Raw genomic sequence first — 15,779 nt, 5'->3', positions numbered from 1 at the left:
AGTGCAACCTGGTTAGCCCATGGGGCATGAGCTGTAGCATCACAGAAATGTTTGAATTCAAAACTTGACAGGCCCTTCAGAGAAAATGGAAGCTCTGGCCTTAACTGTCACACTCCTCTTCAATGTTTCTAAGCTCTCTTCTTAGTCTCTCAGTAGAGCATTAACTGCTTCCTCAGTGCTCAGTGATCTAGGTATTTCAATGATAATTGCATCTGCTCTGAGGTCAGTCATTCAGGATACAGCTCAGTGACACACCAGTCTGTACGTATCAGGGCAGAATACTGCCTTTTACCGGGTGAGGTACACACACTGTTATCCTGCCTCTTCACGTGCCATCTTCCAGAGGCCCTGAGAGCCATGGCTCTCCTAAAATATCCTGTCCTCAATACCTGACCCTACTGATGAAAGTCATTTGCCACTTTAGCTTCAGTAATGTCTGACAAAAGGTCTTTGAAATCACCACTGAGATGCTGCAGTGCCCAACTTTCTTAAGCCTGTAGAAACAGGTTGCAGTCCCACTGGAACAGCCAGTCTTTTGGAGTAACTGCATCTTGTCACAGCCAGACACATGGTGAGAATGGTCTGCTTTGGAAACGAAAAGGTTTTCAACTCTCTGCAGAAAACCATAAGGCCATGGCACTCTCCTCCCCATCCTTCAAGGCTCTCTTCTGATCACCTAATATGAGCAGGGATGGAGCTGGGGATCAAATCCCTGGCTTCAACAGTCATCTTCAGTTCACCTGGAAAAAGAAGGAAGTGCCCCCTCTCACTCTTCCTTCTTCCCGCTGTGGTCTTGCTGCCAGCACGCTGCACTGCAACATTGCAGCCTCCACAGACCTGTGGCCTCTTCAGCTGGGAGCAGAAACTCTGGTGGACAGGGAGCCCAAGCAGTGTGCACATTGTGCATCTGCTGATTGCCTGCCTGAGTCACGTACAGTACAGGGGACTACTTACCTGTAAGTAAGGTGGATCTGTACAAAAGAAGTGCGTGTGTCAGGAGCTCCATACAAATTGGTGACACACAGGATGGATCTAGGGGAAGGAGAGGGAGATGGAGAAGCCTGACAGGCATACATATGAATGGGCAAAACCTTCCTAATAAAATATAAGGCAGTTTTACCCTGGTCTCAGATGTAGGCTCAGTTCTGTCTCTGCCTATTCTTTGGGGCTCCAGCAGGTATTTTACTCTCTGACTCTGTGACTGAAGGCTCAGCTGAAACAATCCAGGAGGGGAAGCATCCAAGCTTCTCATTTCCACAGGCGCCGTGCTCTTTTGAACCTCACTGTATCTCTGTGAAGCAGACTTCTGTTTTGTGTGAGGCAGAGTGAGCTGAGTGCAGTACGCTCACACTGGGAGCCGAGCACATGAAGTGAGTGAGGGACCTGGCTGTCTCCAGTGGCAGAGATGAAAGGGATAGTTATCAAAGCAAAGAAAGAGGCTGGGGAGGAGAGAGGGCTCTGGGTTGATCTATGCCACAGCAAATTCTCTTGGAGGCAGCCGAACGTGTCATGGATTAGACAAAGAATGAGCAAGTGATGGGCAAGCCATATTAGGGTCAGAGCATACTTGGGCTCATCATCCCAGCATCTTGAGTCTGTTAGGCTCCTCAGAAAATCTCCCTCAGCACCATCTGCTGCTTGTCACATTTCTAGTACTTCCCATTTCCTGTTGTGCCAGACCCAGCATCTCCTCCCAGGTGCAGTATCCAGCACCTCTGGGACCAGCTGGCACAAAGATGCAACATGTATGAAAAATGAAGGTGAGAGAGAAAGGATAAGCCTTTCAAAACTCTCCATGTAGTTTGGCTCTAGGGCAGGACACTAGGCTTCTGGCACACTAGGATGCTGTTTGGTTTTAGGAAAAGTGGGAGGGGGGAAAGGCACCTCTAATTTCACCCATCTCTAATGCAAACCTAGGATAAAAACCTAGGACCTCCTTCTGTCCTAGGTTTTTACATAATGAATGCTGTTAACACCCAGACCTTCTTTCTGACAGGTGGTCCACTTCCTTCCCCCCTGCCAACATTCACTGTATGTGCCCCTGCAAAGTCAGGTTTGGAATGATTTCTGGTTTGTCCCCAACACTCACCTTTATCCTGTGGCAGTAGTTGGGAACACAAGCTGGGTGCTGCTCACTTTCTCCTATCACACATTTAAATGAGAAGAGAGGACATTCTTGTCCTCATAATAGATTCCTTTGGAGAGCTTCTGCTCACATCTAGGATTCACCTACCCCTAAGTCTTCTAATCTTGTGGTTAGGGATCACCTGCATTATTGTGGATTGTGCATTATCTGGTGGATGCCATCACAGGCACTAGAAGCAGGGTGAGGTTTCTCCTCAAGCCGGGCTATGTTGGAATGTGTGGCTATGGTATAAGTTGGCTCTGATAGGAGAAACAGCAAGAAGTGGGACTAGTGTCTGGGCGTGGGTGTCAGCTCTGTATGACTCTAACCTGCCATGGAGAGGCTATGGATGAATCTTCCACTGGACTGTTACCATTGTACCAGTGTGCATATCTGGAAATCTGCTGACAGAAATAAAGGCAGCTGTGTTATTTCTGAGGAGATGATCCATGGGAGTGTCTGAGTAACACAGGCTTAGTGGTTTGGTTTGATGCTGGCCCTATAGTGTTTTCCCCATTCTCTCCCTTGGCATGTTGAAAGCAGACTTTTTTCATTCTGCATCATGATCAGATTTCTGCATTCAGACATTTTGCAACTCTGAACATATAAGTATGTCACAGAGGGAGTCTTTTCCTTTAAAACATGGTAAATTTGATTAATCTATCCTGCCTACCTGTTACTGTCATATCTAGGCAGCAACTATAGGAAGTCAGGGAATAAATACTTTTACCCGGGGAGGGGCCATTACTCCTGCATGCTGCACTCTCATCTAGATTGTATTGCCATCAGTTGGTTGGAGAATGATCCCAAAAGGCAGGAATAATCTTTATGTCCATTTTATGGCCTGTTTTATAAGGGTTAAATCAATGACTGTGTCACATCCTTGACAGGCAGGAAGGGTGACTATGTCACATCCTGCCTGCCTGGAAGTTAAGCATAGGCTTCCAAGGGGACCTTAAACAGGGTAAGACACAAGTTCCTCCTGACTGATGAAGCTGGAGCGTCACAGTCTAGATCTGTCTGCCTGAATGTTTAGCCCGGTGTCTGTCACCCGCAGTGTCCACATAGATTTTAGGGCAGGGGATGCAGTGAGGGGGTGGTAGTTCCTGAAGCAGTATGAGAGAGGCAAGACGTTCCGTGGGTGATATTTTTTATTGGACCAACTATATAGTTGGGAGGGATATAGACAAGCTTTTTCTAGGACTGTACATCACTACCACACTGCCATAACATAAAAGCACAAGAGTCGTTATGGCAATTGGGCTCTTTATACATGGGTGGATGGATGTTATAAAATATCATATATAATGTTCATTGTATCAGGCTGGGTTTAAGGAATGGGATCTTAGCCATGTCTAAATTACCATAATATTAAGGATATAAGGCAGCTGTGGGCTTCTCCAGGTAGAAATAGTTTTTCTTGGCATGCTTAGAATACCCGCAATGCACTCTTGAGACCCTAGGCTGGGCCTCTGCCCCTCTGCTTCCCCCGCATTCAGCTGGGCAAACAACATCATGTGAATGGGACCGGTAACACGTAGGGCATGGCAAGGTCAGCCAGCATTACAGCCTGCCAAAGCAAGTTCCTGGCAACAGAGAGAAGCCCACTCCAGAGAGCAGGGTAAAGTCTTTTCAGATCACCATGACATTGAAATCAGAGGTTAAGTCTGAGCAGGCCTTCTGAGTGACCTGCAGGCCAAGGCTTTCTTCCTTTTATGTTTAGAAGAAGACTTCATATATAATCAGCCAGATCTTGTGAAGAATCCAGACACTGAGAGTGCAAGTCCGTGCACTGCCTCACTTGACACCAGCTGAGAGGCAGAGCTGTGAGACAGGCTGTCCCCACCTCTTTCACTGAAGAGAGTAATGCATGGGGGACACAGGTGTGTAAAGACTCACTCGCTCCAAGGTGCTATTTACTTTCCATGCTACTGGACTATACATAAACAAGTGCCCAGCTGAGAGTCACAGGCACCATCCTCCCCTCTTGCTCTCCTTCTGCCTCTGGAGGCAGGGGGTCCCCAGCAGAGACTGACGCACTAATAAGCCAAACAACAGTACTAAGTGCAGCCAAGCATGGGGCCCATCTGGTGACAGACGGAGAGAATCTGCTTACAGACTAATCTAGTTCATGTTACAGCCAAGCTGGTTTGATCTACATAAATGGGCATAGTGACTTTGATGTGACCTTGATGTGGACCTAGGGTTGGAGAGGGGGGCAGCAGGGAGCCATTGTACAGTGGATCAACTTGTAGGAGCACCATATATGAGCAAACCTGGCATCAGAGACCCCCTCCCTGGTCTGCCCCAATCTGTCCTGATTATCCCCTGCCCATGAAAAAGTTGAGGCAGAGGGAAACAAAAAATTGAATGAACCAAAGATGTACAGTGAATCAGCAGCAGATCTGGAATTAGAACCCAAGAATCTTAGCTCCTCTGTGCTTTAAGCACTAACTAATGCTGCCTCCCTTTCTTGTTTTGACTGCATGTTGGATGGGGCCTTTCCCTTTGAACATAGCAGAAAATATGTTTAGTTGAAAATTACACAATGGAGGGGTTTTTTTCCTTTAAAAAAGAACCTTGAACCCAGTCCTGTTGTTCACACACAGGAAAGAATGTTGCTGGCATCAAAGTCCATAGGTGTTTTGCAGGAAAGAGAATTGCAATGTTTTGCCCTTGTATTTAGTGTCAATGACAGATGTCTTGTGTCATTTAGGCCTCTGTATTCAACTATATTCAGCTCCTTCCCTTAATTATGGTTCATATGAAATGAGCCAGATTCACAGAGCGTAGCTTCATTAAAAGTCTACCGAAGTCAGCTTGCATTCGGAATGGACTATGTCTGAATTAAGCTGTATCATCACCTCCTCTATATAGACACATGCAGACAGACACCCACGCGCACCCCACCCTATCTTGTTCTCTCACTGTGTATCCAAGCATATGTACCTCCATTTCCTATTTGCTTATTTTGGCCCTAGGAGAATGTGAACTCTCCAAGACTGTAGACCTGATCACTGCCAGGCTTTTCCCATTCCTCCTGACCAATTCTCATATGAAATTTTTAATCCATGGCAAGAGCCAGAAACATTTTCTACATTAGCAGAGCTAGTCTTACAGAAAATAGCACTTCTTCCCTTCCCCCCCTGCCACCAGCATGGGGTTATCTTAGCCCTTCTGTGGGATGCCTGCCCCTGCCCTTGATGCAGGTCCTAGACTCATGTAAGTATTCCCCTCCTCGTCCTGGAGCTGCACATGATAGTGAGGTGCATTTCCCCAGCAGCCATGCCTGCTGGGCTCCCCACTGGAGGGGATCTCCTGGGGATGCCTGGGGAGTTAGGTGGTGCAACAGGACAGACACCTACAGAGCACCAGCCACACCACAACACTGTGGCAGCTCCTTGTTGGTCTGAGTCTGGCTCTGTATCCCCGCAGGCCTGGCCCTTCCCCCCAAGCTGGGATGAACCCAGAGGGACAGGAAGACCTTGCACCCTGCTGCCCGTGCCTGCCAGATTGTGTGTGTGTGTGCACGGAGCCCCCCTGACCATGGTGGCCTGGGCAGTCACCCACATCACTCACCCCTAAGGCTGTCTCTGCACTAGGACATAAGCAATTCATTTTCACACAGTGTTTTGGGCTGGAGGGAATGCTGCAGCTTAAACATGCTGCTGTGTTGCCTTTCTTTCCTGCAGAAAATAACCCCTTCAAAAGTCACAGCAACAGCAAAGAAGGGAAGTTTGATCCTCCTGCTCCAAAAAAACCCAGCATTGAACTAAAAGGGGATCATTCCTAGGTGTTGCCAGTATAGACCCATGACACACACAGTGGAGTAGTTTTGATTGCATTGCCTCGAGCACTGATTCTCACCCAAGGTGTCTGCCTTGAGATCCTTCCAAAGGTGCTTCAGGGTGCCACATAATGTTAGTACTGTTAGGTGTGCACACATGGTTCACAAGACAAACCCCGAGATTTCAAATGGGAATCCACAGTCTTAACACCATTCTGATATGCCACAATCTTTCTGAGTTCTCTGCAATGTTATTTTTCTATAGTTAAAAATGAGTGAGAACTAGGAGCTGGTGTTTTCTGAGTGGGGTCTTGAGTCAATCAAGGGGTTTCTTGAGTCTCAAAAGATTGAGAACTACTGCCCTAGAGGAAAGTTAATGTTTCTTATACTCTCTACTTATACCCTCTACTCATCCCTCAGGGTTAACTCACGAATGCCTGCAAAGTGCTTTGAAATCCTGCATAACATCAAGGCTGATAAAGAAAGAGAGGCTTAGGAGTGGCAGCAGCATGGTGATAGCATTTTCCAAACAGATGGACCTGTGACCTCTGAGAGTTTGGGTGTGAATCCATCCATTGAGGAGACATTGGGACAGAGACTAAAGTAGATAGGTTCAGGAGATAGTCAAGAGCCTGTAATTGTGTTTATTACACATATGTTGCTGTACAAAGCATCATTAGAGACAATGAAAGAGTAAATACATTTTATCGTGGCACAGAGACAAATTACATTCCTATAAATTACAGCTCACTGCAGCTTGATATTATTTCTCTTCCTCCATCACCAATACGATCATTTCCCCCACTCTCTGTCTCTTGGCGCTCAGAGCAGTAACTTTCCACCACAGCACCATAATTGAGAACACAAGCCTGCTGCTGATTGCTTTTCATTATCATTCATTTAAATGAGAAAGAGAGAGGCCTGTATTTGTTCTCAGGATTATGAACAGTAATAGATTCCTTTTGAGGGTTTTAGCTAGCTCCTGGGATTTGTCTGCACTGAGCTCTGGGCTTGTGCTTTATGATCAGCTATGCTACAATAAACCATGAGGAGGATGCAGTCAGGACCCTAGATGAAGAGGGAAAGGCTGTTTCTCTCTGGTTTCTCTTTTTGAATGTATGGAATTTAGATTCTAGGTTAGATATCTGGCTTTCAGATTTGTATCCCCCACATGATTGGTTTTAGGTTGGATCCAAATCTAGATTCTGGCTTTCAGTCTCTAGTTGCTACCCAGATCTCCTGTGAACAGCTAATCTCAGGAGATTTCTGTCTTTTGTGGCTGGCATATTGTGGAAATGCTGGTTACAAATTTCAGCACTGTTGGATTGGAAAGCGAACCCCAGCCTGCCCCTAATCCAGATCTGTACTATGAACCAAACAGCTCCTGACTTTGCAGTTCATCCCATAAAGCTAGAGAGAGATAGTATTATCTTTGTCTCCACTCACTGGCTAGCCTTCTTTTCTTGCTAGTTACTCTGCCTCCCATATCTAGCTATCTATCTTGGAGATAGCTAGCTAGCTAGATAGACAGACAGATAGATAGATATGATCTATCACTCTCTTGATTTCTCTTTATGTCAGTCTCTTCCTCATTTTGTGTTGAACCATGCTCTGGAAAACTGATATGGAAAACTCTAGGTTAAGTAAGCTGCCATCTGCCCCAGTATCTAGGCCATCCTTGGGTCCCAGGAGTGTCCCCATTCTTCAGCTGATGAACCCAACTAGTATCAGTTTTTCCTAACTGTTGTTGCAATTCTGATAGACTGAAGTTTCCATTCTGTGGCAACTGAAATAAGACTTTTCATGCTGCAAGCAGGTAACATTTAGAGCCATCCCCTTGGGTTACTGTATCTGGCATCCCAGCTGGTGCTCTTTTGTGTATGCACCACTCTTCTGAAATGCCAGCTCTGAGCTTAAAAGAGCCAGCAGAAGGCACAACTCACTTGCACAATAATTGATTCCTCATAGCTTGTTACAGGCCTTTGTTTCCTTCTCAGATTAGGAAAGATGAGCTGCTAAAGATAACAAGGAAAATACCAAATACACCCCATTTAGAGATGCTACCAACAAGATTGTCAGTGGCCAGGGATTTCCTGGCCACTCTGGGGTCTGACCTGTTGCAGAGATTTAGCGACAGATGCCTGGCCTTCCCTTATCTATGCATCACTAGCAGGTGTTCTGAGGAAAGGCCAAATCCAAATCAGATGGGAGGAGGTTGAAGAATGGAAAGAAGAAACGCAAATCTGCAAGTGAGGATCTGTATTTCTAAATGGGCAGCTGTGCAAGGCTGCCATGTGAAACTGGGCTAGGGAACAGATTGCAGGCAACCATCTTACACTGCCCTCCCTAGGAAATAGACTGATTGTGCCTCTCCCATTTCCATTAGGCATAATGTGTGGATTGGAGGGCATGTCTCAGTTAGATTCTTCTCCAACATGGAGGCATTGAAAGAGCTTCTGCTCCTGCTGTTTTCAATCCACAGATTTCAAAGCACTTACAAAGTGTTAGTTAAGACTCAGAACACCCCCATAAAGTGAATTAGTGTCATTATCTTTATTTCACAGATAGAGAAACTGATGGACAAAGGGATGGTGACTTCTGTGGCAGGTCAGTAGCAAAGTGAGAATGGGACAGGCACCTCGAGCCTGTCTTTTCTCTTAGCCACTAGACATAATGCTCCAAATGGAGCTATTGATTAAGTTATTTAAATAATTAGACAAACAGATTCTGTTATAAGAGGGGAACTTTCTGGCTTCTTACAAACATAATGCTTTGGGCTTCTTCTGAACCAGTATGAAGTATGTATCAAGGCACTGCAAGTTGTGTGTGGGGAGGAGAATTGTTGAGGTGGGGACAGGAGGTTACAAGTCCTGTCACACAGCGGTGCCCCATCATCAGCTGGCAGTGCTGTGGGCATTGATCATGAGCCATCAGCAGAGTGGTCCAAAACAGTTTGGCATCCAGGGAAGTATCCCCAAAGGAAAAGGCTGTGCTACACAAACTCCAAGATCATCATTCAGGGCCAGACCAATCAGTATGCTCTTGGAGTAGAAGGTTGTGAGCAATAGGACTTGAAACATAAGGGCAGGGCTTCTCTTCAAGTGCTTTGAAGTCTGGTTGGGGAAGAGAATGACTTCAACGCCTGCAATCCTGGCTGAGGGCTCAATGTATGCTTGTATGTTGACATGAGAATCCTGTCACTTCTAATATGGCAGGATGGGTGAAGATCCTACCGTCGCTCCGGTGATGTTCTACTACTCTTCCTGTCTTCCCAGCTAAGAATTCCTAGTCTGTAAAGATGGCATGATAGGTGCACTGATCTCTGTATCCCAGGACCAACAGTATTAGGGGTCAGGGCCTAGGGTGGAGGAACCTGCAACACAAGGAAGCATTTCAGTTAGACTAGGCCTGGAAAAGATCATTTAGGAAACAAATCAGCAAACTAAGCAAGAAAATGAACCAGGTATAAGCAATCTTTAATGTATGTGATGCCATGAGCTTGAATTCAGTCTTGGTATAAACTGCTGAAACCATGTTGACATCAAAGGACTTTCACTCTTTCTGCCATATCTGGATGCGGGCTTCTAAATCTAGCAGAAGGTGTTAGTAAAAGGATTAACAAAAGGGAGGGAGTTTCTCTGATTCTCACCAAATTGTGATTTGGTGACTAGAGAAGGTGGGGCTAAAAGCTTAAGGCATGGGTTCTCTGTGCAGCTCTTAACAGTGGTTCATTGTTGTAATTTTAGGCAAGTCACTTAGCCTCTCTATGCCTCAGTTTTCTCACAGGTGGAAGGTAACATGCTCCAACTTGGAGAGGTATCAGGGGGCTTCACTAATGTTTGCTAAGTGTCCTGTAAGCCACACCTAGAAAGAACTAATGATTAGATGTTTTGTTGGGCAAAAAGCAAAGGCTGTTGACAGCCTGACAGGAGAGTCTGGGCATCCTGAGGACAGGCTTGGGTTTAGGCCAGCAGTTCACAGCTAGTGCTTAGTTGGCACTAGTGTACAGTCCAGATGCTTTTCTGAGTCCTTTTCTGTCTTGCTTTCCCTTTTTCACCTAGAACACAAAGTTCATTTGCCAAATGATTTGCCACAACACTCGCTGATCGGCCAGGCTCTTGTATGGCAGATCCTACCTGCCATCACCAAGTGAGGTTAGAGTAGAGGGTGGCTGTTTTAATCCTTGCTCACTGGCAGCTTCATGCTAATTCTTCCCTCTCTCTCAACCTCTCACCTTCTCAGCTCCAGCAGCTGTAATTAGCTGCTCTGAACACACTCTTGTTGACATTGATTTATGGGGTTATTTAGTCCCTGCTTGGACCATCAATTCACCCAACAGCCTCAATGAGATTCAGGCTTCATTCTTCTTCAATTAGACATTGCTTCACAGGAAGTTTCTGAGGGCAGTGGACAGGGAGGAAGCCTGTGGCTCAAAGCTGTCTTTGCTTGAGGTTCCCATAGCGACTTTTCTCCTTCCAGGCTCTGTGTTTCCATGGAGGAGAGCTCAGGCTCACTTATCTCTGTCTTCTCAAGGTCACGCCATGCCAGCTGACCTCTCCTGAGAATGATACGCTGTCATCTCAGCTCAGAGTATCAATCCATGGTACAAAATGGACACCTCCAGGAAAGGCAATTTGTCATGGCCTGCACTTCCAGTTCAGACGGGATTCTTCCCTTCTTGTTGAAATTCTGATCATACACGTGAGAGAGGGGACGTTGGATCATCCAGTTCTCCCCACCCTCTCAGCAGATCAGACTTAATCCCAAGGCAAATTCTGAATAACCCTGGAAATGGGGCTTCCACTCCTTTCTTAGAGAGGCTATTCCACAGCCTCATGTTGCACTGGGTTGGGATTTTATGTTTTATATTCAACCTGCTTGGTTTAATCCCTTAAATCCTACATCCAGGCTCTTTGAACCATAACAAGCAATTACCCTCTCTCTCCTTAATGCTCATGCCTTTGAATATTCCTAAGCAATAACCACCTCTTCTCTTATTTGTCTCTTTGCCAAGTTACATATATTTCAGTCTTTTAACCTTTCCTTGTAAGTCAGCCACTCAGAATTCAAACATTTCTTCATCTTTATTATCTACCACTGAATACCCTCCAATTTAGCCATATCTCTCATACTGAAGCACCAGATGGGGTCCTTCCAGAACCACCTACCCTCTCCCTGATATGATGCCTCTGAGATAAAGGTGCCAAAAATAAAACACTCGTAGGTGACCAGGGTTGTATAGAGAGGAAGTATTTTCTCCCTGCCCTCTGACCCTGATGCTTCTAGAATTGAAGTGTCCTTGCCAGAATGCAGTCATCCTAGCTACAGCATGACCACAGACATACAAAAAGAGGTTATCATCACCTCTCTGTTCTTCTGTGTGTGAAGACCGAAATTCATGGCTGTTTTTAGCTTCAGAAGAGTGAGAGTTACTTCAGCCCACTATTTCAGTGCCGAGACTGGAGATGCTATGACTAGAGCTGTTCAAATAATTGATTTTTTTGGTTTGCTGACTGCACTGAAAAATGAGGGAGAAAATTCATTTCAGTTTGACCCGATGTGACATATTTTTTTGCATTTTTGTCTGAAGCAAAAACTCAGAGGAAAATCTTGCAGGTTGACTGCAGCAATTTATTTGACATAAAACAAGACTTTTTTTTCATTTGGGGGATTTAAACCATTTTTTAAGTTCAAAAATAAGTTTTGGAAGGAATTGTTTGGAAAATGTCAAAAAATAATTTACTTTTCTGAAATTGTTTCAAGGTTTAAAAAAAAATTTTTTTGGCTGAAACTATTTGAATTTGATGCATATTCACACATCATTTGGGTTGCTCTAAATATGTAGGTTGGGGTGAAAAAAATAGTTTTGCACAGGAAGTTATGGCAAACCCTAGCTGTGACTATCTTGGAGACCACCAGACCTGCCCCCCTGCAGGTTCTTATGCCAGTTTTCTAACATAGGGTCCCTCATGTCCCAATTTTACAAGAACTGTTTGGGACACCGCAAGCTGATGGAGAATGACCTGTGACTCCAGTGTCTGGTTTCTTTCTGGCAGGCTCCTTGAATCTTTTAGTTCGTGTAAAGAACAAGCGGGCCATTGACACCCAAGTATGGTCACTCAGTGGGAACAGAGGAAACAAGTGGCAGCAAGTACACGTCCCCATCAATCCCCCAGGACCCTTTCAGGTAAGCAAGCACCAAAGACACAGCCTAGCTGTACACTGTGGCCATCTACCCTGTGGTACAGCTACTGGATATGTAAGGTAGATGGATAGCCGTTGTGGAAGGGATTCTGTTACAAGGTCACAGGTGAGAAGTATGTGGGAAGTGTAAAACACCAACCTGTTTCCTCCCTAAAACTATCGAACTCCATCATTCAGCAGCATTGATTTGTTACTGTCATTTTGCTGATGAGCCCTAGAAACCAGCCTGCAATTGTAGGCTTATTTTTGTGTGTCCAAGCTCATTGCCAGTTACTGTATATTATGGATGTGATGCTTGTAAGCACAGGGCTCCAAAACGCATGCAAATAACCATGGTACCATGTATTCTGGAGCACGTACTTGGGTTTATTGTTGGAGGATTGCTCATGAGTAGCAAGCTAGCCACTTGGGGGTTTTATTATGTAGTTACTTATGACCACAGGCAGAGCCTACCCGAGCAGGGTGCAGGGCCCGGGGCCCGGTGCAAATCAACCCATGCAGGGGCCCCACCCTTGCCCCGCTCTGTGGGCCCCCCCGCAAAAGCACGGGGCCTGGGGCGATTGCCCCGATTCACCTGCCTCCCCATCCCCTGGGATGGCACTGACCACATGGGCACCCAGCAATTTGGTATGGTAGGAAACTGTTATTTTTTAATTCTAAGCCCTGCACACTAGTTTCTTGCTGTATTGTGCTGGTAAGGTCTGGATGTGAGCACTTTGGCTAGTTGCTGTGTGCTTGCGAAATGCCTAGTACACTTTTGGGTGCTGTAAAATAATAAACAAGGACTTAGTTACTTGTGTGAGTACTATTCAGCGCCAGCTGATTTGTTATTCCAGAATTCTTAATGAAAGCTGAGTTATAGCCATGCACTTGTTATTCTGCGGTTGCTGGTGAGTACTATACAGTGCTTCTTGGATTGGTGTCATAGGCTGATAGGCTCAGGGGCTGGACACACTGGTCTGTTCCTGTAGAGCTGCTTCTGGGCTATTCACATACATTGAGCGATGAGTAGCATTGAAGCATCTTGATACAGTTGTTTTTAGGATGCCCCTGGATGTTATTTTTGTAGGATATCCTACACTGGCAGGGCCAGGACATATTGCTTTGTTATTTTAGAGTGACCCCTGAAGGCTACATCAGACAGTTGGACACAAGTTTGTCCCTATATATATTTGCTACTGTGAGTGAAGGTGAGCATTAGTTACTGTGGGGGAGCGTGCAGGGACGGGCATATGTTCGCCATTATTGGGGATGGGAAAGCCGGCAGGGACATGGGTGTGTGTCTAGGGTGGAGGGCAGGGGAGAACATTGTGAGGGGGGAGGAGGGGAGCATGGATGAAGTTTTACTGTCACAGGGAGCCCACAGAGGTGGGGGTGGAGTGGGTTTGCTGTCACAAGCAGGGGATGCTACTCAAACCCTTGTCTTTGTCCTCTAAATGGTACCCATCCACCAGAGTCTAAGTGTCTGCCATAGTGCTGAGAGGGGAGCACAGACTGTGGCTCTCTCCTGGGACCGCTGCCGCTAGCGGTCAGTGTGTGGGGCCAGAGGCTGGCCTTTCCCCCCTGCTCCTTAGCAAGGAGGAGTGAGAGCTGGGGCCAGTTGTTCCCTCAGCCCCCAGAGCAGGTAGTGATTGAGTTTCTGCCCCTAGGCTTGCAGGCAGAGTTTGGTAACCATGGGAACAGCAGAGGGATTCAGGTTGATGAAGCTGTAACTGTCAGGTTCGGAGAAGGAAGGAGCTAGTCTCCGCATGCATCCTGATGCGAGAGGGTGCAGGGAGGAGGGGGGAGAGACCTCGGGCCTCCGCACGTGGGGCGGGAGATATTCCAGCAGTGGAGAGAGGAATTGTCTGCCTCCTGCCAGTGCGGGGTAGAGGGTTGTCTGGTGCAACTCTGTCCCCTTGACCCCCATGTTTGTGGGGAGAGACACTGTGCTGCACAGAAGCACTGGTGTGAATGGCAGTCCAGGTTGGTGGAGGTGTGTCAAGGCAACAGGCAGGAGGGAAGCCCACAGGGGAGCAGCTAGGGGGGAAGTCAAGGACAGCCAGGCAGCTGGGGGAGAAGAAACAGGAGATGGAGGGCTAGGTTTCCCCTTCAAGGAGGCAGCCAGTAGCTGTGGAGAATAGGGACTGCTCAGGGGACTTGCCAGGGGCTTACAGCATTGTAGAAGCCTATAGTAGGGTTGGCTAAGGGTTGCAGGGGAGAAGGATCCCCTTCCCGGGGGCAGCAGGTGTGTTGCCTCTTTGCATCTATAGACAGAGCATCTTGTGTCCTACCCATTCCCTCCTGCCAATCTGCCTTGGGAGCATTCGGCACCCTCGAGCTCTCTCACTGCTTAGTGTCTCTACCCACAGATCATCTTCGAAGGTGTCCGTGGCACAAACTACGAGGGAGATATTGCCATTGATGATGTCACTCTGAAAAAGGGGGACTGTCCAAGGAAGCCAATTGGCCCGAATAAGGGTGAGTGTGTGAGCAGGCTTGAGGGTGTGTACACATGTGCGTCAGGGGTGGGGGCTGTGCCATGGCATCTGATGGGTTGGTATGACTGTGTCAATGAGCGGAGGAGGGGTGCGTGTTGTGCAGGGTTGTAACTGGGTTGCGTGACTGTTCTTCCCTGCTCAGGAGGTGTGTATCTGTGATGGGCTTATATGGATGCGTTTCTTGGAGGGTTATACGTGGTATGCCCTTCTGCAACGGAAGAGGTGGGGGTGGGATTTTTTCAGCAGTGTTAGATGTTTTCTGCATGTCTGCAGGGATATGATGAGTTGGAGGATATACAGAGTTGTTGGCTGGGTTTGTAGTGAGTATCGTCCGGTGTTCTCAGTGTTGTCGTTGCTGTTAGCTGCAAGGCCAACAGTGAGCTTTCTGGGGAAGGACTTGGCTTATTCCTAAGTGCTTGAGAGTACATTTATAAAGCAAAATCTTTCCCACAGAAAAGGACAATGACTACCTGCTGTGTAGGCAACAGCAGGGGCATTGCAAAGATCTCATTGATATTATTGTTGTGTTGCTCTGAACCTCAAACCCCTAACCTTGCAGTGAGCAACCACAGGTTAACATGACCCCAAATTAGGGGTTGGAAACCTATGGCCTGTGGACCAGATCTGGCCTGTGGAACCCTGGATCCAGTCTATGAACTAGCAGCTTCGGCAGCATTCAGCAGGGGGAAGGTGCCTTCTCCTGGCATTCTCCCTTGCCAGCGAGGGGATGAATTTCTGCTATGGGCACTCACTCTATGCCTCCACAGGGAGAAGTGCCAGCTGCAGGCACCCTCCCATGCTACTGGGGAGGCAAGCAGTGGCAGCAGCTGGTCCTAGCACCCACCTTCCCACTTGCCTCTGACCCAGGGTGGGTCATTCCAGCCCACAACCAGAAAGAGCCAGAGAGAAGACTGGGAGGATAATTACAGAGGATGGATATGGGCTTTTCTCTGTGGCTGTAGTGGACAGGACTAGGAGTAATGGCCTCAGGCTTCAGTAGAGGAAATTTAGGTTGGAGGTTAGGGGAAACTTTATGACTACGAGGGTGGTCAAGCTCTGGAACCTGTACACATTGTGAAATCTCCATCCCTGCAAATTCTCAGGTGTGAGTTAGACAGACACTTGTCTGGAACAGTTTAGTCAGGGATGATCCTGCCTTGAGCAGGGGGCTGGACTAGATGAC

General features: G+C 47.0%; 1 protein-coding gene across 5 annotated transcripts in view; it reads left to right on the top strand.

The window, feature by feature from the left end:
* Window positions 1-15,779, top strand: part of MDGA1 (MAM domain containing glycosylphosphatidylinositol anchor 1) — a 207,851-nt gene that overhangs the window by 178,459 nt on the left and 13,613 nt on the right. For all 5 annotated transcript variants that reach the window (XR_016442233.1, XM_090046580.1, XM_090046564.1 and 2 more), the window contains 2 exons: window positions 11,969-12,099; window positions 14,468-14,576. Coding sequence is in view for 4 of the 5 variants with exons in the window: in XM_090046580.1 (XP_089902706.1) it covers window positions 11,969-12,099; window positions 14,468-14,576 (240 nt within the window). In the remaining variant the exon portion in view is untranslated. The remainder of the gene's footprint in view (window positions 1-11,968; window positions 12,100-14,467; window positions 14,577-15,779) is intronic.

Source organism: Crocodylus siamensis, chromosome 1 (assembly GCF_052110815.1).
Source record: "Crocodylus siamensis isolate JL-2025a chromosome 1, ASM5211081v1, whole genome shotgun sequence".
Lineage (NCBI taxonomy): Eukaryota > Metazoa > Chordata > Crocodylia > Crocodylidae > Crocodylus > Crocodylus siamensis.
This window is presented reverse-complemented; position numbering and strand designations above follow the sequence as displayed.